This window comes from Lepus europaeus, chromosome X, assembly GCF_033115175.1.
Source record: "Lepus europaeus isolate LE1 chromosome X, mLepTim1.pri, whole genome shotgun sequence".
NCBI lineage: Eukaryota > Metazoa > Chordata > Mammalia > Lagomorpha > Leporidae > Lepus > Lepus europaeus.
Window position 1 is genome coordinate 31,940,243 of NC_084850.1, and position 27,388 is coordinate 31,967,630.

Consider the following 27,388-nt stretch of genomic DNA (forward strand, 5'->3'; position numbering starts at 1 on the left):
ATAGTAAGGAGTGGAGTAAGAATCATCGGGTGATGAAATCAATAAAGTGGCCAGAGCTACTTTATGTAGGGCCTTGTAGACCACTGTAAAGGCTTTGACTTTCACTCTAACAGGTGGAGCCGCTGGAGAGTTTTGGGTGAAAGCATGACATACTCTTGCGTTTTTAAAGAATCACTGAATATTGAAAACAGGCTGTATTAGAGCAACAGGAACCTAACAAGAGTGGGGCTGGGGTGGGGGCTGTGGGAGAGGAAAACAATGGGGACACATGTTAGGAGAGTGGCACATCCTGGAAACCCAGTGATTTAGACCATTTATGCTGTTGTAACAATATACCTTAAATTGCTAATTTATAAACAATAGAAACTTCACACACTGGAGGCTGGAAAATCCAAGATCAAAGGGTCAGCAGAGTAGGAGCACATGGGCCACTCTCTGCTTCCAAGATGGCACCCCTTGCTATGCTCTCACATGGCAGAAGAGTGGATGGCAAAAAAGACACCTGTTTAGTTCCCTCCTGTTGCTGTTGATTTCTCAACAATGTTGCAGTGCATTCGTTTCTGAGAGGAGCAGCGGTGGGGCCAAGAGGCCCGGAGTCACCACACAGACCCCGGGGAGTCGGTGAAAGCAGGTTTGAGGCGAGCAGCCTGCAGACTCATTTATTATAGTTGGAACTACATCTTATATAGCCAAGACCAGCCAATCTGGTCAAGGGACAGTCTATGCCCCAACCAATCACAGCCTGTTGCCAGGCAGGCTCCATTGTCAGGTGGGTTTCAAAGCTGTTCCTGAGTAACTGACACTCGCTTGCCAGTGGCCACCTTGGCATGGCCTTCTCATTCCACCAAATTTCCCCCTTTTCGTTTATTTTTGAGCAATGGGAGGCATGATTCTTGGCCATACCATTGTTGACCCCGTTTCCATGTGGTCTCCGTATGCAGCTGTGCCTGTCTTAGGTTGTCCCCCAGGGAATCTTACCCATCAGACTAACCAGCGCTCAAATCGAGAGACCACAGGATTGCTTGCTCAGATGGGGGTAGGAATGAGGAATAATAGTTATCAGGAATGGCATGACCACACACAGGCTGTGGGCCATTTAGGTGGCTGACCAGAGCTAGTGGGGTACACAACAGTAACAGATATGGTTTTGGGCAGTTTCTCAGGGTAGGATGATAGGGCAGGTGTGTCTGCTAACAAGGCAGAGTCTCGGTCTTGTTCAGCTGGTTCTGGTTGGCTGTCAGTTGCAGGCTTGATGTTTCTGGCTGGTACCCAAATGGGCTGTTCCACACTCTCTGGAAAGACACAAGCATATCCTCGACCTTTGGTTAGCAGAAGCCTTTTTACAGGCGATGGAATCCAGGGCCTGAATTTTGCGTACACTTCTACATTAACAGCAAACATGCTGATGGCATGGGATCTAGCAGCTGTCCTGAGAGCTTGGGGTGCCAGAGGACTGCCACAAATATGGGGATCCTCGCTGGGTGCGGATGGGATGACCTCGCATGAGTTATTGTCTAGAGGTCCTCTTTGTTCATCCCACGGGTATGTGGGGGGTGGCTGACTAGGCATTGCTACCTTGTTTGCTACCTGTTTGCTACCTTGTTTGCTACATTGTTATTTTCACTGTCAGAGCTCTCTCTCCCTAAGTCATCAACCATTGTCTGTGAGACAGAGGCCTAGAGTGACAGGCTCTTATCACTCACAGATTCACTATGTTTGATAATCTGCACAGGATTCTGAGAGGGGGGTATCTTTCCCATATCTGAGCGCTTAAGAGCGGCATGGCATGCCAACTCTAGCCAAAGGAAAGACACGTACAGCGCTGCTGCCGTAACAAAGCAAATTCCTAGCACCTCAGCTGTTGATGGCATTTTGCAGGAGGTTTCCCTACGTTAGACAGATAGACAGTGGTGTATCAGATCGTACGTATGTCCTGTGCTTAGTGGGGGACTTCCTTGATTCTTTAGGTCAAGGCCGTATGCCCACACAGTGTCTCTGGAGCGTCACCTCTCTCGAGTGAGGGAAGATGACTTGGTTCCGAATTCTGGGATGATCAGTCCCTTATGTGAATTCGCCGGGCGAACTGAAAGTAAAAGGAGGAGCTGAGAAGCGACGTACGCTTCTGGGCGGTGTGTGCTAACCTGGGGTCACTTAGACCAAGGACAAGGACAAGGAAAGGGGCGTAGGAGGGGGTTCTGTGCTCACCCTCACAGAACCGAACAGCACACAAAACACTGAGGAGCCTTCTTGCCGAAATCCAGGGGGGACCTCTCCGAGTCCGACAGCTGTCTTTCTCTCAGTCACGTTGGCATGCCAGATGTATCGGTTGATTTCTTTCCTGGCCCCACGTTGGGCTCCAGATGTTGCTGTTGATTTCTCAACAATGTTGCAGTGGATTCGTTTCTGAGAGGAGCAGCGGTGGGGGCAAGAGGCTCGGAGTCACCACACAGACCCCGGGAGTCGGTGAAAGCAGGCTTGAGGCGAGCAGCCTGCAGACTCATTTATTTCAGTTGCTACAGCTGCTTAGATAGCCAAGACCAGCCAGTCTGGTCAAGGGGCAGTCTATGCCCCAACCAATCACAGCCTGTTGCCAGGCGGGCTCCGTTGCCAGGTGGGTTTCAAAGCTGTTCCTGAGTAACTGACACTCGCTTGCCAGTGGCCACCTTGGCATGGCCTTCTCATTCCACCACACCCTCCAGGCATTTTATAAAGTCACTAATCCCATTCATTGGGGGAGGATCCTTCATGAACAAATTACCATTGGTGATTAAGTGTCAACTTAAAAATTTAAGGAGACACATTCAATCCATAGCACCAAGTAAAAGAGGTAATTCAAATAGCTATAAGGGATCATCTGTATCAGAGATCCGTGATAAGTAAAGCAAGAGGGAACCAGGAAGTGACGATTCCATTTAACACTGGAGACCATTTTTCCCAGGAGATGAGTAGATGCTATGACAGTAGGGGACCAAAGTGTGACTAGAACAGATTTAAGAAAGAATGGCACACAAATGTTGTGGCAGCATTATTCATTATAGACAAATAGTGTAGATACCCTATGTGCCCATCAAGTCATCAATCTAATTTTTTTTAATCAGAAAGACTCTCCAAAGAATAATCATTTGTGGGGATATGGGTGGGGTACAGAGCATTGCAATGAGATTATGCCTGCCATAGTAAACTCTGGGTGTATTCAAAAAGGCTGAAGCAAGGGAAAGTTTTTCATAGCAAAAAATGAAGGAGATTACAGCAGATATTTACAAACAATAATCTTTAGCCACAATGAGTAACAACCAGGGTGACATTAGTTGAGGTTGAACAGACAGTTGCTGGGCAAATGTTCTTGTAGAAGTACTTCTTGGTATAGGTTGTGATGGTTTTTTTGCAGTGTTGTCATTCTGGCAGGATCTTTTGTGATAGTCCCCATCGGGCCACCCTGAATAAGAACCCTTTGTTCCTAACCTCTTGGCTTTATTTATTGTTAGTATTGTCACAGATGACTCCATCTTGATTCTGGCAACTGTCACACTCCTTTCCCAAAGTGATGAGTGGACGAACAAAATGTGGTATATCCATACAATAGAATATTATTTTTTGCTTGGAAAGGAATGGAGTACTGATGTATGCTGCCACATGGATGAACCTTGAAAACATGCTAAATGAAAGGAGTTAGACACCAAAGGACAGATGTGATATTCCACTTATATGCAATGATGTATGATTCCATTTGTATGAAATATCTATAACAAGCAGACCCATAAAGACAGAAAGTAGAATCAGTTGTCAAGAGCTGGGGAGAAGAGTGCATGGGGAGTGAATGTTAATGAGTACAGGGTTTATTTGGGTGTTGGTGGTTGCACAACATTATGAATCTACTGAAAGTCAATGATTGTATATTTTAAAATAGGGAATTTTATGGTGTGTGAATTATACCTCAATAGTAATCATAAAAACAAAGCGATAAAGAGGAGAGAGATTGAAGACAGCATGTAAAGTCCCCTTTTGAGGAGCTTTGCTCCAAAGAAGAGCAGAAAAATTGGACCTGAGGAGGAAATGGAATAAACAGAAAGAATCTTTCAAATGAGAAAAATGATGCAATATTTGTTTGCTGATGACAATAATTAATCCAACACAGAAGAAAAAAAACAATAATGTCAAATAAAGAAGAAAAGTTTGTTGTCAAATCACTTTGTGTGTCTGCTTTCCACAAGCAGCACATTGGTGTTGGTACTGTGTGGGAGGCAGGCTCCTCATAGCAAGTGGAGCACAGACCTGTTACCAGGACTTGACCAGCAGTTAGTGAAAAGCAATCAACTAACATCATTATTGAATAGCCAGTCTTGAGCCACCAAGAGATGAGAAATGTAGGGATCCACATGAAGGCAATCTTGGGATTTTAGGGCCACAGAGAGAAATTGGAAGTCACAATACAAATGAAGACACTGAGGCTAAGAATAGGGAAGCAGCCTTCCTGTTCCAAACTTAGTTCTCCAAGTCAAGCTAGGTCTTCAAGCCTCTATTTCATTGCTCTTTTCACTGTTACAACATCACCTTCCAGAAAGAGAAGGAACATGTTTGGATCAGAACTATTGTGCAAAGTCTGGACAGGTAGGAAATTGTAGCAAGAAAAGAGGAATGTGGCAGTACCATGAGATAAAAAAGGAGGTGAACAACCATTTGTTCCTTCTCCAACCTTCTTAACAGTCTCCAGAATCAAGATGAAGCCTTCTTGGCCACATCATGTCTGCTGAGAGGGGAGAGTACCTCTTCTTCCCGAAGCAATGCCTTCTGATGCTGAATGGCAGTCCCCAACAAAACACAGGCCCTGTCCCTTCTTGCATGTACACACAAGAACGAGCGCCTTCCCAACCTTCCCAATGTGACTAATTGTGTATTCTGAACAAAATTTGACTTCTTTCTCTTTCATCCATGCTTAGCTAATTCAGAACACTCCTTCAAGATTTCCTTGTCTTTCTGCAATTGAGGGACACAGGATTGGCCCTACCATTCCAGGCAAAGTCAGAACAGTACAGAAGGTTGCCATGCCTTGATAAAAGATCTTGAGTATTTTTCTGGAGTGAGAAAGAGAGGCTTCTTTCTGGAGCTGAAGGGAAGATGGAATAGCAGCTGTATTCTGAAATGAGAGGGAGGGAGGGAGGGAAGGAAGTAGGGAGGGAGGAAGAGAGAGAGAAAGAGAGAGAGAGAGAGAAACTGGCACTATGGAAGACTGCTGTGCAGTAGAAACCCAGCCAATAATTTATTCAAATTTCAGTTATCTACAGCTATGAAAAGGAGAAATGACCCTAAGCAGTAGATAATCCAAATGAGATTTAAAAATGCATCTTGTGTAGTGGTGGTGTGTAGGCTTCTTTTGTGTACTGCAATGTTGTTTAAATTGTTCATTGATTTTTATAATTCTGTTTGACTTAGACAAAGATAATAATTGCACACCCCAAGTATTAGTGTGTGATGCTTCACTGCCCTTAAGTGTCATGAGTGTCAAGGGGGAAAAGCTGACTACAGAGAAATGGCTAAGCAGGAGGTGACTGTCAAGGCCAGAAGATTGACAGAATGAGGCAGGTGTTCTGGTCTAAGGGGTTGGCAGGCTCCTAACTGTAATGACCCTGTCACAGTTGGCATCCAAGGGAGGGGTCCTGTGAGTCACACAGCAGGTGAGCTTTCGTTCCCCCACAAGACTCCAGGAGTAGCCAGGATACCTTTGTTTTCGTCCTCTGCATTACCCTGGCAAAGGCTGATGCTATACTAAGTGGAAGAGGACCCAGCCTAAGGCCAAAGCATCAGTTGTGTCACTGCTGTCAGGTCAGACCAAGGTGACAGTTTCTCAGGTCCCTTACCTTAGGTAGGAAGCCCTTGCACTTAAAGGAGACTCTGTTTTTAAATTATCTCTTGACCCTCAGTCTTCTGCATTCTCCCACTCCCACGAGCAAAAAAAAAATGAAAAATAAAAACACCTACTGATGAGTCAGTAAAGCCATCCTAACATCCCTGGGTACCTTCGAGGCCGTTTTTCAAATATCAGTTCTATCAAGGATGGCTAATGAGGGACTCCCCCTCTGCCCTGGTAAGATTATAAGGGGGAGGAAGGGCAAGGTCAACAAGCTGAGTCTCTGGGTAAGATATCTGCCTGGGGGTAGGGAGTGATGCCCATATAGAAATGCTTATGTGCTGACCAGTCAGTCGAACACGTTTAATTTTTCCAGGGCCTCCTGGAATCCCAGAGTAGGAAGGGAACTAAGGCACCATATGGTCTTATGGCCACCTGTCTCCAGTTCAATTAAAGAAGAACATAGAATTGTCAACTGTTCTTTCAGGTCTCCAGAGATACAGATTCAACACCTTTCCTCAGACACCTCTCTTTGTGCTTTTTGCCCTTGATAAGGATCAAGAACGAGGCGGACAGAACCGTCATGGGTAATGCTGGGGAGCACTGAAATACAGACAGGCAGTGAACAGAAGTACTGGAGGCTGTGGGCAGAAAAAGCTCTCAGAGGCTGATAGGGAACTTTCGCTGCAATGCACATACCATTGGTGCAAGCTGAGCGTGGCCTCCCAACACCGGTCTACCTGATTCTGTCTGTTCTACAACCCCACTGGCTCTCATATCTACCTCATCCTTTCCATTTACACTGGCAGCATTCTGTTGACACTCCTTCACCAAGTAGGTGCAGTGAGAATCTGCTCTGAGCCAGATACCGAGAATAGAAATATGAAGGAGACACTGCACCTCCCCCCAACCAGAGATTGGAGAGTTTAGTCTAGTGCGGGAGACTAGACCCACTGACAGGCAATCACAATACATTTAATAAGGCCAGAGGCCACTAGCTTCTATAATTCTGTTTTACACCTACACTAACTGAAGCTACCTGCTAACCAATTCTCCTGGCTCCATGTCTCCCACTCTACTCATTGCCACCCAAGCACTGCTTGGCTCATCCTAGTCTCCTCAGGCCTCATAAATAGCCCATCCACCTGTTTGCTTCCCATCATGCCATGACCTTGTTTTGGAACCCCTTAAGCCCCTCCCCAATTTCTGCCAGCCCCCAGGATTCAAACACCTCCTGTTCCTCCTCCTCCTCTTTTGCTCAGCCAGGCTAGAAATCACCTCCACCTCTTCTGACCTTCTGCGGCTCCTTCTTTACGTAAAGACGTGGCCATTTTCTGGCATTGCAGTTATTTGAGTGCATGTCTGATCTGCCCTAGTAGACTGAGTTTCATGCAGCACTATAACCCAGTAACTAGCACAGAACTCTGATATTTATTGAATGAAGGACAAATGAAGAGAGAAGGGCATTGTGGACTTGGAACTGAATCATAAGAAGCCAAATGCAGTTATTGGTGAGGAAAGGGGAATCCAGTGTTTTGTAAAGAATGCTTATTAAGTTGGTCTGTTTTCTGAAATGAAAATGGAAAGAGGATCTGACTCCCTCGTGTTTCCTTTTAAAAATAGGTAATGAATTTTCCTTCTGTAATCAGCAGTATTTTCTTAAACACCAAGGTAGAGGAGCTTCTAGTTTCTACCCTGTACAGCTTAGGTATGGCTTCAATTGTCCTCAAAGGAAAAAGCAAGCTATCCCTATGAGAAACTGCCAGACCAAACATATTTTTAATAATGTGTAAATATCATCTCCTCAACTAATCTATATGCTCCTCAAAGACAGGATTGAATTGTGATTTCCTTTACAGATACTTCCTTTGCTTCACCAGTGTACACAAGTGCACGCACACACACATGCACACACACACACAAGTTCATGTACACAAAGTCTATCATGGTGATACTGAGCAAAAGGGTAAGTTCACGCAATATGTCACTGTGGGGACCCCCCCACACACCCACAATAGACAGCTGTAGTAAAAGCAGGACAGGAAGTGACAATTGGATGGCAAATCTCTGTTAACTGTACCCATGTACTCACTTCTGATGATTATAAAGGCAACAGGCATTGCCTGATGACTTGACGCACCAATCAGGATTTGTGCACCTGGTTAGGCGAGTGTCATGCCCTTGCCTGGGAGGAAGAGGGGTTGCCCCTGTGTTGTGGCCTGAGGGGATCAGTTGGAGCATATTGGCTTGTGCTCTCTGTGCCAAAGGGAAACACATAGCATAAGAGATTTTGATTAAACTTGTTTCTTTGACATTCAGTCTGGAAGGATGCATTCCCCTGTGATGGCAGTGGGAGGGGAGGGGGGTGAATAACTCAAACAAGCCATAGGAAATCAAAGGCTCCCTTTATTTCTTATCCTCTTTGAGCAATCCTTCCAAACTTGTGGGAATTATCCACTCATGTGTACATCTGCCTATCACTCTTCCTTTGGAAATGATTCCACAAAACAGAAGTGGGCCTGTATATTTGATCCAAGGCCATACAAACGAGAAACACCACAGTGCAGACAGCATCAAGTGTGACCGCTGTGACTGTGACTAGCAGAACTGGGGTGCATGAGTGCTTTGGAGAATGGGATGCTTTGCTTATGATACAGTTACACTCCAATGTACACTTTAAATAAGATGCCTGTCCAGCCACAGAAAGGAAAGGAGGCAATATAATTTTGTAGCTATACAGCAAGTGGACAGGCATGTGGGAAGTGATACCAAATTGCCAACACCACTGCACCCTTTGCCAGAAAAGAACCAGGCAACAGCCTCCCAGATGGATCTCTCTGGGTAATTACAGTCTCACACAGGACTCCTGAGCTTTCCTCTCCAAATGTACTGTTGTTGATTTAGGGCCTAGAAACAGGACCAGAGTATATGGGGGCATGCCTGTGCTTATAGGAATAAGCCTTTAAATGTATCTCAGACAAGGAGCACCCATATCTTAGCTTAAAACGTGTTTGGTAGCTGGGTTCAAAAATAAAATATATTTACAGGCCTTTGCTAATTGGTATTTGACTGTCATCTTGCACTGAGCAGTGGCTGCAACCACAGCTGTCCCCTTTATAGGAAATCTTTCAAACGAGGAGCTGTGTGATTGGGGAAAAAAAAAGAAATGGCCCCCAAGCTGGGAAGTCCATCAGCAACTGCATCCATGGTGTCTTACCTGCATTTCCTTGGGGAATGATGAAGAGTGATGTCACCAAGGGTTGAGGAAACCCCTTAGAAATCAGGACAGGGAAAGCAACAGAGTTGCTGGTGCTAAATGCGCAACAGAGAGAAACTACCTGCATATTCCAGGCTGTGGGAGCAGTAATCTCTCTGATGAGGAAGGCAAGGCTTTTTCTCTATCTGCTGCCAAGAAACTCCTCCCTGCAGGGAAAAGCAGGTTGGTACCTTGGGAGTACAAAGGCTAGACTTTGTTTTCGTCTCCTAGAAAGCAGACCAGGCAGACAAGGTAGGGGCCATACTGACATTCAGGCCTTTCCATGCTCCTGTCCTGCCAGGTGCCTACTTTTTGCAGCCACAGAACCCCAGAGGCAGACCATAGACAAACAGGCTGGGCAGAGGGAAGGATCTAGCCATTAACCAGAGGCCAAAACCACACCCTTCAGCCTTTCTTTCATCATGAGTCCTTGGCGGCATGCTAGCAACACTGACCATTTTGATTGAAATTCATTTAAACCAAGGGAATACTCAAACACCGAGGATGTAGCCAGTAGCCAGTCTGTGATGTCAAATGACCAATTGGATTCTTTTTATTCCCATACACGACTGACTGAATTGCTTCCATGAGTGTGTGCCCACCCACGTGTGTACACACAGAACTAAAACTTGACGCAGCCTTATTTATACCCTCAAGGTCAGTTCTGTCTCATAAAATATGGTACAATTGCTTCTTCCAAGCCTGCCAAGGCTGGCATAGGTTGTAAAATTTGAGCAACCACCCAGACCAAGTTCTTCAAAACTTAGTGGATTAACAGTGGATTACTGTTTTGCACAATTGTAAGGGGAAGGGATAGTGAGAGCCAGTCTCCACCATTGAGGACCCCACAAGTGAGGCTATAGGCTGATCAGTTTGAGCAAAAAGAATATAATTGTTTAACATTTTAAAAGCAAATAAACGTGCTTAAATATTTTGTAATTTGCAACTTGAAAAGAAAACAGTAATGGGTTTCCAAGTGCATGTCTTTACTTTTCATGAAGTGTTTATTTTTCATGGTTCTATTGGCAATGAAAGAATAGCTGCACATCAAAAGCCTTCAGGGAAGCAGTTTCCATTTGGAGGACAGTAAGATTGCCAGCCATTTTGACTTTTTTAAAAAAAGAAAAAACAAAATCACTACACTGTATTTCTAGATATAGACTATTGCCTATTATCCCAGGTAATTATTATTTTTTTGTCTCTTACTCATATAGGCAAATTACGAAACATCATGCACTATACTCTAAAAATATAAAAAGAATTTAAGTGACACCAAGATCAGGGGGGCTCCAGAATGTTTTAATGAACACATTCCCATTATCCTGTGTGCTTGTTCATTTTGGTGGAAGAATGATTCATTCATTTCAAATTTGGCAACTTAAACTGCAGCAAATTATAATTTTCCCATCACAATGCAAAGTCAGTGTATTGGCCTGTTCAGGCTTTGAGGGCCCCTTTGTGTCTCCTTTCCCTTTGACAACAGCACCCTCTGCTGGATTTTGTAATCTATCACATCTAATGGGATCAACCCAAATTGCAAGCAGAGGCCTCCTTGCAACATTGCACACAGCAGGACATGATTCATAAATCAGTTTTCCACCCTGGTGATTCATTACCAGATATATTTTTTCTGTAAAACAGCACAGCTCAAGGAAGTCATCAAGAATTCAGAAGCTGCAAAAAATACCTTCGTTTGATTAATCATCTCTCTGACCTTTTTCTTCTTATTGAACAAGGTTAATAATACTTCTTATCACTCAAAGTTAAACTGTATTAGCTGCAAGTGATTTTTATTTTTGCAAAGGCCTGTAATCCATGCCAAGAGGTTTCAAAACTGTGATTGGGTACATTCCTCAGGTATGACCCCGAGGGACATCTGACCAATGCAACATTTCCCACTGGGGAGGTCAGCAGCTTCCACAGTGATCTGGAGAAACTGACCAAGGTGGAGCTAGACACTTCCAACCGTGAAAATGTCCTCATGTCAACCAACTTGACAGCAACCAGTACCATATATATTTTAAAGCAAGGTAAGAATGTTTCCAACTTCACCTGACTATGACAGCACGTGTCTTATCATGTCACCTCAAAGCCACACACATCATTAATAGATAGAGCCCACCTGTTGCTGAGAAACTGGATTCTTCTGCCCCATGTTCCAGCTATAAAGGCTTAAGGCCAGACAGATTCACACCTTCCACAAGTTCACGTTCACCCTTGGGCCACATCTCTGGCAGTTATGAGGTGAAATCCCCACCATGTCTGCTTTTCCACCAAGTCGTTTCCTACAGCCCAGCTGTTTGTAAAGTTCTCTGTGCCTGACTAGGCTGTCTGAAAAAAAAATGGAGTGTGCACCCTATTGGAGCTTAGCATTCTAGAGCAATGCTGACACGGGTGAATAAGTAGTATTCATTAGGATACACCACAAGCAGGAATAGTAATGAAGTAACAGAACCAAAAGCTCATTCCCTTCAAAGAGACTGAGCTAAGAAAGAATGGAAGAAGAAAAGGAGGAAGGAGGGAGAGAGGGAAGTAAGATAGGATTTGGAAGGACTGCCTTAGAAGCTGGAGGGGAAGTGAGGAAAAGAAATGGCTTTCTCTCTTGCCCAGCCATTAAGGACTCATTCTGTCATTAAATGGTGGGCCAGCAGTCTGGGAGGAACAGAGCCAACTTTTGTCAGTGCTATCATGTTGTAGGGTACAGTAACGGTGATGGTGTTCCCAGGTGGTAAGGATACTGAGTTGAGCTTTCTGCTCTTCCCATTCTTGTTCCCCACATATCAAACTGAGGAAGCTGATCCAACAAGTCAGAGAGGGCGTTTGAGAGAGAATCCTCTACGGATGAAAAACAAGCAAAACAGCCTGCAGTGTTACACAGGAGTCTTTTATCCAGCTGGGAAAATAACAGGACCTGCCCAAATGGGCAGAGCGCATCCGCCTGTCTAGCCCAGAAAGCAATTAGCTCCACAACGCCCCACCTGCTCAGCCTTCCCCAAACATGCCTCCTAAAGTTGAACTTGCCTCTCCCCTGTTTCTGCTTCCCTGTCCGCACCCTCTTCCGTCTGCGTTCTTCTGTCGACAGAAAATACTCAAAGTACCTATCGGGTGAGTCCAGATGGATCCCTCCGAGTCACCTTTGCCAGCGGGATGGAGATCAGCCTCAGCTCAGAACCCCACATCCTGGCCGGGGCAGTCAACCCCACCCTGGGCAAATGCAACATCTCACTGCCTGGAGAGCACAATGCAAACCTCATCGAATGGCGGCAGAGGAAGGAGCAAAGCAAAGGCAACGTTTCAGCTTTTGAAAGGAGGCTGAGGGTAAGGCTTGACCTTCCATAGCATCTAGACCGTTTATGCCTTTTGCTGTTGTGTTGTTGTTTTAACTGCAGAGCCTCCCTAATCAGAAGTCCTGTTTCTCCACAGCTTTTCTAGGTGACTGACTAGCTTATATGATATACTAATTCAAGAGAGGATGCTAATGGCCGATAATGGTTCGGTATCCTTAAATGAACATTCTAATAGGAGCTTTCTTTGTCATTAGCCAGCTAAAGTGCTGTAATAGTAGCAATTTCAGGCACCAAGAAAGTCTAGCTGGCGAAATATGTTTAGTCAGGAAGCCCTCTAGTGTATCCCTCCCAGCATGCCCTGGGGATGCTTCTCAGGCCTAGTGGGTTGACCCAGGCATCCCTGCTCTTGGGTGGAACTGGAAAAGACCAGTTGGGCACACACAGACAGACATGAGATTTAAGGCAATATTTGCCCCAGGGCAAAATGAAAAGAAAAAAAAAACAGTGAATGATATCATTGCAATGAAAACATTAAGGGCCAAAAGAGTCAAGGCTTAATTGTGAGATTGGGCTGGGGGGCTCCGAGAGCGCTGCCTGGCGAGAAGTAAAGGTTTGGGAGATTTCAGGTCCTTCCCAAGCACCTTTGCCACAGTTCACCAGAGATCTCTGTCAAAATTGCTTTCCTGCAGTACACAATGCTGACCGACACCACAGCACTTTGACTACCTGTCCCTCCTTGAACATTAACTGATGACATGACCAACTTTCCAAATGTAGTAACTTCAGTATCAGCCCCAGAGCTACTGCCAACCTACAAGAAGCATTCACTCACCATTGAGGCCAGACCTGCTTTGAGCACCCACACCACACCTGGGATACCAGAGCTGCTTGCATGGCCTTCACTCACAGTAAAAATTTGGTTATCTTATGGCTTTGGAAATGCATGCAACAGCCAACGACCACCCAGTTCCAAGGAGAAACACACAAACTAGTCACATGACTGGACAAAATAATCTACAACCGTGCTCAGTTTCAATCAGTTCTACTGGTGACCCATAGACACAGAATTCAGTGTTTTTGTAGCAACCACTGTAGTTGTCTATGTGCACAAGGTAGTTTGTATGTTTTGATTCAACTGACCAGCCTCTAACAGAATATTTACCAGATATGCCACTGAATTGAGAAGCGAGCCCAGTCCAAGTAGTCAAAGGTCTCTGTGTGGATAGCAGTAAGGATTTTCATACAAGTCCTTTGAGGAATGGGGTCTTGTGGGTAAAACCCTGGATAAGGAACTTAGATGAGCTGGCTTTGATTCTCAGTTTTACAACTGGCTTAAGAAATGCCTTTTTTTTAACCTATGACATGAAAATGTAGTACTGGAAAAGAAAGAGTTATTTACGTATGGGTTATCAACATCATGGATTCACCACAGAAAATTTATATTGAAAAAGTGATTTTTAGCCCCTCTTGCAGCTTAGAACCTCAATCAAACATTATGAACCAAATCTTATGGTGTGTGACCTTGAGATTTTCCATTCTTTAGGATAGCTCGCCCTATACCATGTGACCTTGGGATTCTCCATATTCTATAAAACCCTGTCTTGTCCTCTTCATAAGTATGGATAATGGAGGGAAACTATAAATTAATTTGCACCCCATAGCCCCACTTGTTTTCAGTGTTGAGAAACTAATGGTCATGAAAGAGTTAAGTGCTTACTTAATACTAATTATCACTAGACCCATTTCCCATATTGTAATAGAGTTGAGTGGATTATAAGGACAACAAATTCATGACCTTCTCCTCTGTGTGACTTGGAAGCTAGTCCCAGAGGTCTTGGGACTGAAGGATGGAGCTCCTTATTGGCTAGGTGTGTTACTGTGCATGTCCTTAGAAATCTAATAACCATGATCATACTTTATGTATGTTTAGTGCCTTAGAGTAAACAAAGCGCTTTCATTGCCAGGACTTTATCTAATCAGCACAACCATCAATTTTTGTTCCCAATTTACAGAGACAGAGACTAAGGCCCAGAGAGGTTAAGTGATTTGCCCAAAGTCAAACAGCTATAAAGAAACAGAGCCAAGGCTGAAACACAGGTCTTTGCCTAGCACAGCACTCTTTCCACTGCATCATGCTGTGCTGCCTTGTTCCTTAAAATAATTAATCTATAAATCATTGCCCCACTCAGTGAAGCCACCTTGGCAGGGCCTGACTCCTTGTTTTAATGCTGACAAAAAGAGACAAATAATCGACTCTAATGTACTGGCAGGTGTGGATGGTACAGGACAACTGGCTGGCCTCCAGGCAGGGAAAGCCTGGAGGAGGGAGGCTGTTTAACTGACTAATTCTTGCCTGATGGCCTCAGTTTAGGGATTTTTCTTTATATTGCTGTTTCAGTTTGCCCAGATTAGGTATACCCAATTTAATGGAATGAATATGCTCCTAAAAGGCTATTCAGGATCCAGTTTTCTTTCAATGTTGATTTTTATTTTTATGAAAGACAGAGAGGAGAGAGAGATAGAATGAATGAGAGAGATAGAATGAATGAGAGAGAGAGAATGAGAGAAAGAATCTTCTATCCATTGGTCTTCTCTACAAATGCTTGCGACAACCAGGGCTGTACCAGGCCAAAGCCAAGAGCACAGACCTCCATCTGGGTCTCTTAAGTGGGTGGCAGGGACCCACGTGCTTGGGCCAGCACCTGCTGCCTCCCAGGATGCACATTAGCAGGCAGCTGGATTGGACTCAATCCCAGGCCTTCCGATTTGGGATGTGGACATTCCAAGCAGCGGCTTTAACCCACTGTACCACACCCCAAGATCCTATTTTGAAAAAGCAAATTCTCTTTCTCCACTGACTTTATGATTTCAAAGACGTGTCCTTTCACTTCAGGTAGCGTTCAAGGGCCAAGCTGACAACTTTCCTTCCTTCTGGGCCAAATATGCAGCGACACGTTTGAGAGCATATGTGTAACGTCCTCAACTACCTTGAGACCTGGGAATGAACATTTATTTCTCCTGCCGAAGCAGCCATTCTGAAATGAGGGCAGGTGCGATGGCCAGAGCCGCTGAGACAGGATTTCAGAAAGTCACACAACACAGAAGCTCTGTGGAACCGTGGGACATAGGGCGCCTCTTTGAAAATCCACACAAAAATGTGGTTGTGATTTGCAAACATGCTCAGGCAGCGGACTATAAAGCATTAATTGTCCAGGCACAAAGTGACAGGTTCATTTAAAGGCCCATTGGGTAAAATGATGGATGTCAAATGTTCCAAAAATCTGATCACACCTACTGTAGATCTTCTAGCTGAAAAGAAAAAAAAATCAGAAAGGAATAGACCTGTCTTTGGAGGCAAAGCAACAAGAGTTGCTTTTCTTTAATGATCAGTGACTTTTTTTTCCACAAAAAGTCAGGGTCCTCTTCAAGGTGAGGGAGGCAAACTGTTGGGAAACAGGATACCCTGCTCAGCCTGAACAGCCAGGGGATTTGTTACTTCGGGGCCATCCTTCACCTGCCTCATTACGTGAAATAGATCACATTAACATCCTGAAATTTCATTTATTTTAAAAATCCATTTGCCCCCAACCTGAGTTGTGTTTGAATCATCTTCCTTGCAAAGTCCTTTCACATCCCGTCCATGTATCTTCTCATCTGCTGCATCAATCTGTCCCCATAAATACATTTCCCTGGACAGGAGAGAAATTAGAGTGCACATAACAATAGAGGCAATTGTAAAAGAATTGGACAGTCACCAAAAGCACACTGGTTTAGGAACTACATCCAGATTGCACCTTGCTGTGGCCATGGATAATAATGTTGTCATATGATACTTATCCCTGCATTGAGTCCCAGAGCTCTTTATGAGATTTCACAGACTGAGTAGTAAGGTTACAGCAAAACCCCGGAACTGCAGTCTTCTCTATTAAAAAGAAAAAAAAATGGAGGAAGCTTAGCACTTCCAACCAAAGTCATAAAATCAAGTAACATGATTATGTGTTTATAAGCAAAATGAAGCAAGGACTAATCTAAAACCCTCACAATTGATTTTTTTTCTCTGCTCAAAGATAAGTGAGAATAGGGTTGGTCAGTTTTTAAATGCAACATGTGAACATTCATATGTGAGCTGAGCTCTAAAGGGGGAAGTAAGTCTACTTGAAGCTTAGAGCTTCAGGCTGACTAAGGATGGGGGATTGGGGGACAGCTGAGGGAGTTCCAGCATTTCCTTCTATCCTCACGAAGTGCCTTTTTTAAAAATATTTTTTATTTGACAAGTAGAGTTATAGACGGTGAGGGGGGGGGTCTTCCTTCCGTTGGTTCACCCCCCAAATGGTCGCCACGTCCGGCGCTGTGCTGATCCGAAGCCAGGAGCCAGGTGCCTTCCTCCTGGTCTCCCATGTGGGTGCAGGGCCCAAGCACTTGGGCCATCCTCCGCTGCACTCCCAGGCCACAGCAGAGAGCCGGACCGGAAGAGAAGCAGCCAGGACTAGAACCAGCGCCCATATGGGATGCCGGCACCGAAGGCAGAGGATTAACCATGTGAGCCACAGCACCGGCCCCATGAAGTGCCTTTGTTGACAGGGCCCTGAGCTCCAGGGTGCTCCCAGTTGGAGTTCTCATTAACTTCCTTCTCTCTGGGTTAATTGGAGGCACTCATTTTAGGAAAATCCAGATAAGGAAACTGCTTGAAGATAGCTTAACCCGTTTTACAAATATATCAGAGGAAGTGTTTGGCCTAGTGGTTAAGATGCTGTTTAAGATATCTATATCCTGCTTCTAGCATCCTGGTAGCACAGGCCCTCGGAGGCAGCAGTGATGGCCCCAGTCTGGGCCTGGGACTGTTGTAGGCATTTGAGGAGTGAACCAGTGGTTAAGAGTGTTCTCGCTCTCTCGCTCTCTTGCTCTCTCGCTCGCTCTCTCTCTCTCTCTGTGTGGGGGGGGTGTGTGTGTGTGTGGCTGCCTCTTGGGTAAATATACGTAGGTATATATGTAGGTGTATATTTCAGTCCCAAAGAGCAGTGCTGCTATCCCTAATGAGTCACACGGAAACACAGAACTTACAGCATCAATGCTACTTTGGCAGTATTGGCATTTTGGGTCAAAGAATTCTTGAAGGCCTTCAAATCATAGCAACTATTCTGTTTGTTCATCTTAGATCAAGGCCAGGATAATTAAAAAGTGTCATTCTACCCATTGTTTCACCTATATATAAACATTAATGGTTTGTTCTAAAACTTTTTAATATATATGTTGTATGGTTACACATAACAGTAAAGTAATCAACATGAAAGTATTTAAAGTTCATCTAAGGGGGAAAGTGTCCAAGATAAATGGTTTGGCCCAAGTCAGGTGAGTAGAATAATGAGTAAGATTTTGAGGACAAACTGCTATACTCATAGTTCTGTACTTTTTTCTTCTTCAAAATAAGGGAAATGGATTGTGCAATCTCTGTGATTTGCACTATTACCATTAAGCCTAGTAATAGCAACTAACACACAGGGAGACCTTGTTCTGTGTAGCGCCATGATGAATGCATTTACAATTTTAACACCTTGTCAGGTAAGTTTGTTATTATCCTTCCCATGTTACAGATGAAGAAACTGAGGCACAGAGAGGTCACACAGCTAGTGACTGGTGATTACAGGATTTGAACCCTAACTGACTCAATAGCCCATTTCCTAAGAACCCTTCTGGTGCAACAATTTTGTGAGCTGCTGATGTAGAGAGAGTTATCTTAGGAGTAAAAGAAAAGAATCAGGAAATTCCAGATAAAATGTAAGGGAGAGGGGGGCTAATACTAAATAAATACCTGTTCATTTGTCAGCAACTCTATGAAATAAAAGCAGGCCCAAGATTTGGATTGTCAATGTAGAGGTATCACGTACTAATTACCTTAGAACTAGTGGGAGCAGCCTAGCGTGTGCTACTTTAAAATCAGCTGTGACTTTCCTATCCATTCTCATAACTTCATGAAAATTAAATGCGGTGTATCTTCCAAACTCCAAGGTGGCTATTTGGCCCCTCTCACTTATTCATCTTCCGACTTCTTCAGCAAAAATTAAACAGGTAAGTCAGTTGTACCGTGAGCTGAAATGCTCGACAGTGTCCTTGAGAATTCAGCCTCTGCTCCTTGAAGAGGAAAGAAAATCAACTGCTGTAAGCGTAGCTCAGTTCCACACATGAGTGTGTGTGTGTGTATGTGTGTGTAGGCTGAACCATAGCAAATTGCCCTTTGTGTAGGCCAAAACAAAGTCAAATGTCAGCAATTGCCATTAGAACAACCTAACGTAGCGTTATCCTACTAATTGAATGAACCTCAAATTGGAAGGGTTCAGAGGACCTTGTCCTGAACAATTAAAATACAAACCCCTGGGAAAGATCAGGAAAGGGCTCTGAAGGCAGGCAGAAGACACTTGCCTTTGGAGCCTCTCCCCTACCCACCTTCCCCAGGCACTCTCATTTATGCTGCAACACTGTCTCCAGCTCACCAGGACACATTCTTCCCTCTTTCCTCTCTGGCCCAACTATGGACACACTTCAAGGCCTTCTCACTGCTCTTTAATACAGTAGGGGGAAAAAGGAAACCAAAAGATAAACTACGACATAGCTGTGTCTTCCCCTATTAAAAAAAAAAATCAGCAAGTCCAGCTGTCTTACCACAACAACCCAGCTTATCAGTTGTGAAACTTGAATAGCAAAGCTATTCCCAAATTCCTGTCCTTTTTCTTTCCCCCCTGTTTCAGATTTGTATAGACTGGAAGAAGAGTGGAAATAAGGATTGTTGGCTCACACTTAGTTCGAGCACTATTGGCTTTTTTTAATTAATGAATTAATTTGGAAGAGTTACACGGAGTGAGAAGGAGAGGCAGAGAGAGGTCATCCATCTGCTGGCTCACTCCCCTCTAGATGGCTGCACTGTGCCAATCAGAAGCCAGGAGTCCGGAGCTTCTTCCAGGTCTCCCACGCAGATGCAGGGGCCCAAGCACTTGGGCCATCTTCTGCTTTCCCAGGCCACAGCAGAGAGCTGGATGGGAAGTGGAGCAGCTGGGACTTGAACCGGCACCCATATGGGATGCCAGCACTGCAGGCGGCAGCATTACCTGCTATGCTACAGCGCCGACCCCTGCTTTTAGGAAAGCAAGCACATCTATGGAGCTTTCCCAACCTTGCCCATGACCCCAGCAGACAGCGGTGTTCAACCTACTTCTCATTCACACCACAGAGGCAGTCAAGCGGGAGGTTGGGAGAGCTCACCTGGGAAAGCATTTTCCTTCCCAGGCTTCTCACACATGGTTTCCACAGGAGACTCAAGGGAACCTGTGGCCTTTTTTTACTCTTTCATCCTCTTTCAGCTCAGAGCTGAATTTTGCATTAGCTTCCAAAGTTGACTTTGAAACAAGCACTTCACCTGCCTCAAATATCAGGGTGTATTATCCAGAAACAGAGATGCCTGGCTGAAGAAGTCCCGACAGGCAGAGAAAAAACATTAGAGTTTTCCTCTGCTTGGTTTGTAGTGGATTTTAAACAGTGATCCCTTTTTGGGTAGAAGCAATGACTTTATTAAGAAATGTGTTCTTGAGTAGTAAACTTAATCTATCAGACACATAAAACCACAAATTTAGTTGAACTGGAAATCACTTGCTACTTTGGCTCTTTAACTATCATTATAACATAAATTGTAATGGTTACAACTGTCCCTGGGAGTCCACGGATATTTCACGGCTATTGTAAATGAATGGTATTACAGTTGGAGATCCATGGCTATAAAACCACAGGAAGGGTAGTTGAAGAAAGAACACCTGGTCTCCTATAGGCTTCCAAACCCTGCATATCCAAAGGCAGGAAATACGTGCTTCTCTGTCACCTTTTAGGCAATCACAGCAGGTGACTGTATATTTATGCAATTCAACGCAGCACACGTTGGCTACAGATGGTTTGAACAGTCATGATTCGCAATCTGTGGCTCTATTCCTTGAATTAAACCTACCCCTGAGACTCACAGCATGTCTCCCCAAATAATTGGAGTATGTAATCACTAGTTTTCTGGATAGAATTCATAGCATGGAATATTTGATAGGTCCTTTTTTGGCAGAAATTCAAAATTAAAGGCAAATCTCATTAGCTTCAGCTGACTGGTGAAGAAACCGAAATCCAAAGGAGCGTAAAAAGCGAAGTGCCACACCCCAGTAGAAAGACGGGCCAATGTCATGAGCAGACAATTCACAGGAGACACAGACATGGCAAATAGATAGCAGAAAGGGTTCAGCCTCACCAGTAATCTAAGAAATGCACATTTCGGCTGCAGTGACACAGCATTTTCCTACTTTAATATTGGGAAAAGGTTGCTAACAAGGATAATTTTCAATCCTAGTAAGACTGGAATGAGGCGGGCTCTCCCACTACTAGTTAATGGGTGTGTGAATTTGTATAGCCTCTGCACTATACTCTCTCACGTTCCTTGCCTGGTTTGATCAGTTTATGCTATGTTTATGTGTTGAAATACTGCACTGTACCCCATAAAAATGTACTGGTAAAAAAAGTTGCATCCGGAGTCTCTTCATAGGCTCTTCCCATTTGACCCAGTAATTTCACTCAAAGGATTCCATATTAAGGAAATACTTATTTACAAAAAGGTACAACAAAAAGACATGAAAGAAAAATGGGAAAAATTCTAATTGCCAACAATAGAAGAATGGATAATGTTTATTACGTGGTAAGATATATGCTGCCATTAAAAGCAATATTTTAAGAATATTTAATAACATGAGGACTGCTGACGATAAAACATTAGCTAGAAAAATGAGACATAGAAGTTTAAGTACAATCCTACTTTAAATGTATGAACAGGGATTATGCAAAAAATATTTGGAACAAAACTCAGCAAAGTGTTCACAGTGATTCTCATTGGCAGGTGAGATTACAAGTAATTATTTTCTTTGTACACTTCTATATTTTCCAATTTTTATGCAATAAAACTATCACTTTTATAATTGGGAGTGGGAGGTGGAGGAGGTTACTTTAGTAAGCAAAATGAGGGTGGGCCTTATGCTACAGTAGGTTAAGCTGTTGCTTGCAGGGCACACATCCTATGACAGTGTGCCAGTCTGAATCCTTGTACTTCTGCTTCCAATTCCGGCTTTCTCCTAATATGCATCCTGGGAGGCAGGTACAAGTTCAAGTACTTGGGTCCCTACCACCCACCTGGGAACCCTAGATTGAATTCTGGATTTCAGGCATTAGTGTAGCCCCAGCCAGGCTATTGTTGGCATTTGGGGAGTGAACCAGCAGATGGAAGATTTTTTTTTCTACAAAACCTTTTTTTTTAATTTAGTAAATATAAATTTCCAAAGTACAGTTTATGGATTACAATGGCTTCCCCCCCCCCCATAATTTCCCTCCCACTCGCACCCCTCCCATCTCCAGCTCCCTCTCACATCCCATTCACATCAAGATTCATTTTCAATTATCTTTCTATACAGAAGATTGATTTAGTATATATTAAGTAAAGATTTCATCAGTTTGCACCCACACAGAAACACAAAGTGTAAAATCCTGTTTTAGTACTAGTTATAGCATTACTTCACATTGGACAACACATTAAGGACAGATCCCACATAAGAAGTAAGTACAGAGTGACTCCTGTTGTTGACTTAACAATTTGACACTACTGTTCATGGCGTCAGTAATCTCCCTAGGCTCTAGTCATGAGTTGCCAAGGCTATGGAAGCCTTTTGAGTTTGCCGACTTCGATCCTATTCCGACAGGGCCATAGTCAAAGTGGAAGTTCTCTCCTCCCTTCAGAGAAAAGTACCTCCTTCTTTGTTGGCCCCATTCTTTAGATGGAAGATTTTCTATCCCTCTCTCTCCCCCTCCCTCCCTCCCTCCCTCCCTCCCTGTCACTCTGCCTTTCAAGCAGATGAAAAATAAACATTAAAAAAAACAACAACAACGTGCACAATATCACTGAGCAAAAGAAGGGTCTGATATGACAGTATTGAATTTTGAAGTCCTCCAAGCCAGTAAAGATTAAAAACTTTCTGAACAGAGATTTTTGTACTTGGACCCTGGAGACCCCTTGAAGTTCAGAACTCCCACCCCTCCACCCCCAGATTTACCAAAAATGTTCACGTGTGTGCTTATGTGCAAATTTCTGGCAATGCAGTCTGCAGCTGTCAAATACGTAAAGGAATTTTTGACCACAACAGTTGAAAGTTTTGATTAAATCTAGCTAGCAAACAGCTATTTTGATGAAATATAGCCAGTAAAGAGCTATTTTGATTAAATAGCTAGTAAATAGATTTAGTCCAACTGTGAACAATGTAGCCAAACCCTCACATTGGCTTCTTTCCCCTCCCTCACTAAACCAGATATTTAACCTCCTGCTTGGGATCATGTTGACAATTCTTCCAGATAACAATCTAGTACACTATGCTACAATCACCTTGGAATCCGACATATGGGCCTAGTCACAAGTTTAAATAAAATGGGTAAAGTGTTCCCTGTATTGTAGAAATAATAACTAATGCTGTTTCACAGTTTACTGAGTACCTGCATGTGTCATTTCATTTAATTCTTCCACAGGTCTGTGGTACAAAGTAGTAATATCACTCACATTTCACAGATGAGAAAACTAAGAAACCAGATAGAAGAAATGAGTGGTGCATAGACAAGTAACTAGCTAAACGTCTCCTCGCTCTGGTTACTGCTATTTACACCTCTCAAAGTCTCTGCTTTTTCATTCTTGCCTTTGTTCCTGCCCAATCTGCTTGGACCCCCTCCACCCAAATCAGAAGTCTGTCCCCTGAAATCTGGGTGAAAGTTACAGGGGATTGCTTCCATTTTTTGCAACTTCTTGTGAGTCAGGCTACTTCAAAATAAAAAGTTATAATAAAAACTAAAACTTAGCTAAACTGATCTGACCTAAAATGAATAAAATACAACTTGCAAAGCCCTTCTCTGATACTGCTACCCCTGCTCCAAAACTCCCTCTTCCACAAAGCCTCCTGCAGCACCCAGGCCAGCAGGGACTGAGTCCCCTTAACCATCAGAATCAGGAACAGCAACTTTCATTCTGAGACAAAAGCAGCATTTCTGTAGTGTCTTTTCTAATTAGGTAGCCAAGGCAGACATTACTGGTGGGTCTGGCAAACTAACTCAAAAGTGGAAGAAAATCAGGTCAACTGTCCATTTATTTTGAAAATCTGGTAAAAATTGTTTTGATGATTTTTAAAATTTTTTTACTAAATATTTAAAATTATTTGGCTATCTTGTGTGGACCAAGAAGAATTTAATCAAATCCAGGTACCTGTGAGTTCTTTCATGGAATCCTGTTCAAGGTTCCCTGGATCAGGCTCACTGTGTCAGCTACAAGGTTTCAAGGTACCTAGATGGAATGCTGGTATGCAGAAGTCTAGAACTAGAACTAAGCCAAACCATCCTATGTTCTAGCTACTTGACTGGTAAAAAAAAAAAAAGGAGAAGCAAGCCCCACTCCCTCATAGGCATCTGACTCACATAAAGTCAAGTCACAGAACCAAGAAAAACTGTGGCCATGCTTGAGGCTTGAGCTGAGCAAAAGACAGTCAACAACCTATAATATACATTGAAGGTCTAGATAGACTATGACAGGTATTCTCGCAGGAATGAAGACATAGCCATGACCTTCCAGGAATGCCCACTCTGATGGGTGAATAAAGAGCAAGTGACACCCGAGGAACATGAAACCACAGGACTCCGAGGTGAGAGAGACCCCGTCGCTGGGAGAATCAGGAGCATCCTCAGAACTGAGGCTGCACTAGATGAGGGGAAACCAGGCAGAGCTGAAAATGTATTTTCTCTCTCTCTTTTGTAGGCCCATAACAGAAACCTGCTCTCCATAGATTTTGATCATATCACCCGCACAGGAAAGATCTATGACGACCATCGAAAATTCACCCTTCGCATTCTTTATGACCAGACTGGGCGACCTGTTCTATGGTCTCCAGTAAGCAGATATAATGAAGTGAATATCACGTATTCACCCTCGGGATTGGTGACATTTATTCAAAGAGGGACATGGAATGAAAAAATGGAATATGATCAGAGTGGAAAAATCATCTCAAGAACTTGGGCTGATGGGAAAATCTGGAGCTACACCTACTTGGAAAAGGTAAGTACTGGCCAGCTCCGTGGCTCAATAGGCTAATCCTCTGCCTGCGGCGCCGGCACACTGGGTTCTAGTCCCAGTCGGGGTGCCGGATTCTGTCCTGGTTGCTGCTCTTCCAGTCTAGCTCTCTGCTGTGGCCAGGGAGTACAGTGGAGGATGGCCCAAGTGCTTGGGCCCTGCACCTGCATGGGAGACCAGGAGAAGCACCTAGCTCCTGGCTTTGGATCAGTGTGGTGCGCCAGCCACAGCACGCCAGCCGTAGCGGTCATTGGGGGGTGAACCAACGGAAAAGGAAGAGCTTTCTCTCTCTCTCTCACTGTCCACTCTGTCAAAAAAAAAAAAAAGTAAGTAATGGGGAGGAGGGTGACTAGTTACAAGTTTCTGAGTGAGAATATTGACGAGAATATTGAACATGGCCAAATTAGAAAGTCTGGTCTGGATGTTCTGTAGAAGTTACAGCCTTCCCTACCCCCCCACCCCCCAAAAAAGTGGAGCCTCTGAGAATAAGCTGTTTTTCATTCAGTTGGAAACTTTCCCTAATCCCACACTCTGCCAAGTACTCTTTCAAACTGAAGTCGAGATAATGGCTTAGCTTTCTCCTCATTTGTGCTTATCTGTTCATGCTCTTGAAAAGGTATCTTTATTATTATGAAAACGCAGACTGAGGGAAAATAGCTGGGAAATTCTAAAGCTGTGTGTTATTGTATGTCAGCTCTGGGGAAGGGCCTCTTACCCCGAGGATAAGGAATTCTAATTGTTCGGATAGTCAGTGAAATTGGAGTCATATACATTTAAGAACTATTTTTCAAAAATAATCAGCCTGAGGGAATGGTGGCAGTGGGATCTCATTGGGAATAGTCTTTTGTGTGCATTCGAATCTCTAATGGGAGCTTTGGGCCTCCGCCTTCTCATAAGAGCAAGCAAGAGAGGACTTTCGTTCCACAGCTGGACCCGTTTGTCAAACATCAGCCCCTACACAGCAACATGGTTTCTGACCTGACCAGTACCAGAGGACAATCTGAGTAATTGATCTCCATCTGCCATCTCAATGCGATTGCCTCAGATAATGCCTCTGTTTCCCAAATCTATACATTTAACTGAATTCAGCAGTCTTGAATTAATTTCTGTGAAAACGGAAACATGCTTTCCCTTGAGGATTCACGGGTAATCAGTGTAAGGTAACCCAGAGACGTTCTTGGAAAAGTCATAGAACTCACAGCTCACTTAGCGAAATTTCACTATTTGTGCCAAATCATGCGGAGCTTTTCTACTCGTTAAAAAATATATCCTCTTTACTGGGACAATCTGCCTCTAATACATTGGGTTTTTCCTCTTTGAGATTTCAGTAACTAGAATGATTGGCAAAATCCTATGACTAATGTCGACAAAGTGCCAAACTTGTCATGACACTAACTGAATCCAAATATTGCTTAATGTTTATGCACAGGCAAAGTGTTTCTTTAAAAAAATATTTATTTGAAAGGCAGAGTTATGGGGTGTGGGGAGGGGGGAGAGAGAGAGATCTTCCATCTGCTGGTTCACTCCCCAAATGGCTGCAACGGCCAGAGCTGGGCCAGGCTGAAGCCAGGAGCCTCTTCTGAGACTCCACCATGGGTGCAGGGGCCTAAGCACTTGAACCACCCTCTGCTGCTTCCCCAGGTGCATTAACAGGGAGCTGGATCAGAAGTAGAGCAGCCCAGACTCAAACAGGCACCCATATGGAATATTGGTGCTGCAGGCAGTGCTTTTACCACAGTGCCGGCTCCAGAAAGTGTTTTTTAAGGCACATTTTTGAAAACCTTCATATGAGAAAAGCATGCCCCCTGATCATTAATAGAACATCGGCCGAGTTTGTTTTCCAGCAACGAGGATGGGTTTGTCCTGAGCCTTCCACAGGTCCTCCGTGTGACTAGGGAAGTAGCCACCACTTCTTAGGAGTATGTATGGGTTTGAGCACATAACTCCAACCTCATTAGCACCAGAATATGACCCAATGAGCTGTCTATAGAAAATGAGCTCTAGGCCGCTAAGATTTCTTTTAGGCCACCTGTATAGCAACAAGAGCCCAAAAACTTAAATTTCAACCCCAAATGCAATTATTTAGCCTCTTCTCTGACACCAGTGAGGATACTGTATCATTTCTCTTTTCTGGATTAGCTGATTAGCTCATGAGATCTGCTTGAACAGATAATCCTGTGCAGCAAACTTGACGGGAATTCTCTTTCCTATAGAAACTTGGTTGGCAATAATTAAAAAAAAAAAAACCCTCTGTGAGACTGTCAACATCTACAGTGGGCAGAAAATGAGATCTTACAGACCCAAAATAAAGTATCATGAAAAACCCCAGTGACTTCCAAAGACTAGCTTATTGACTAGTGAGACAAGTGAAATTGTTTATGACTTTTAGTTGACTTTTGTCCCTGTCCTCATGTCTAATTTGTTCTGTAATTAAAAGGATAGTCTTGGGGCCGGCGCCGTGGCTCACATGGCTAATCCTCCGCCTGCAGCACCGGCATCCCATATGGGCACCGGGTTCTAGTCTCGGTCGCTCCTCTTCCAGTCCAGCTCTCTGCTATGGCCCGGGAAGGCAGTGGAGGATGGCCCAAGTGCTTGGGCCCCTGCACCTGCATGGGAGACCAGGAGGAAGCACCTGGCTCCTGGCTTCGGAACGACGCAGCACCAGCTGTGGTGGCCATTTGGCGGGTGAACCAACGGAAGGAAGACCTTTCTCTGTCTCTCTCTGTAACTCTACTCGTCTAATAAAAAAAGGGGTAGTCTTGATTTAAGCAATTCTATTATGCAAAACTCCAAACCTACAAAATACATTATGGAATGGTTCTTTACTTTCAAAATCA

At 44.0% G+C, this 27,388-nt stretch overlaps 1 protein-coding gene across 1 annotated transcript in view; it reads left to right on the top strand.

Moving 5' to 3' along the window:
* Positions 1-27,388, top strand: part of TENM1 (teneurin transmembrane protein 1) — an 893,298-nt gene that overhangs the window by 854,286 nt on the left and 11,624 nt on the right. Inside the window, exons 28-30 of the mRNA XM_062183627.1 lie at positions 10,959-11,131; positions 12,184-12,419; positions 24,240-24,536. Coding sequence (XP_062039611.1) covers positions 10,959-11,131; positions 12,184-12,419; positions 24,240-24,536 — 706 coding nt within the window. The remainder of the gene's footprint in view (positions 1-10,958; positions 11,132-12,183; positions 12,420-24,239; positions 24,537-27,388) is intronic.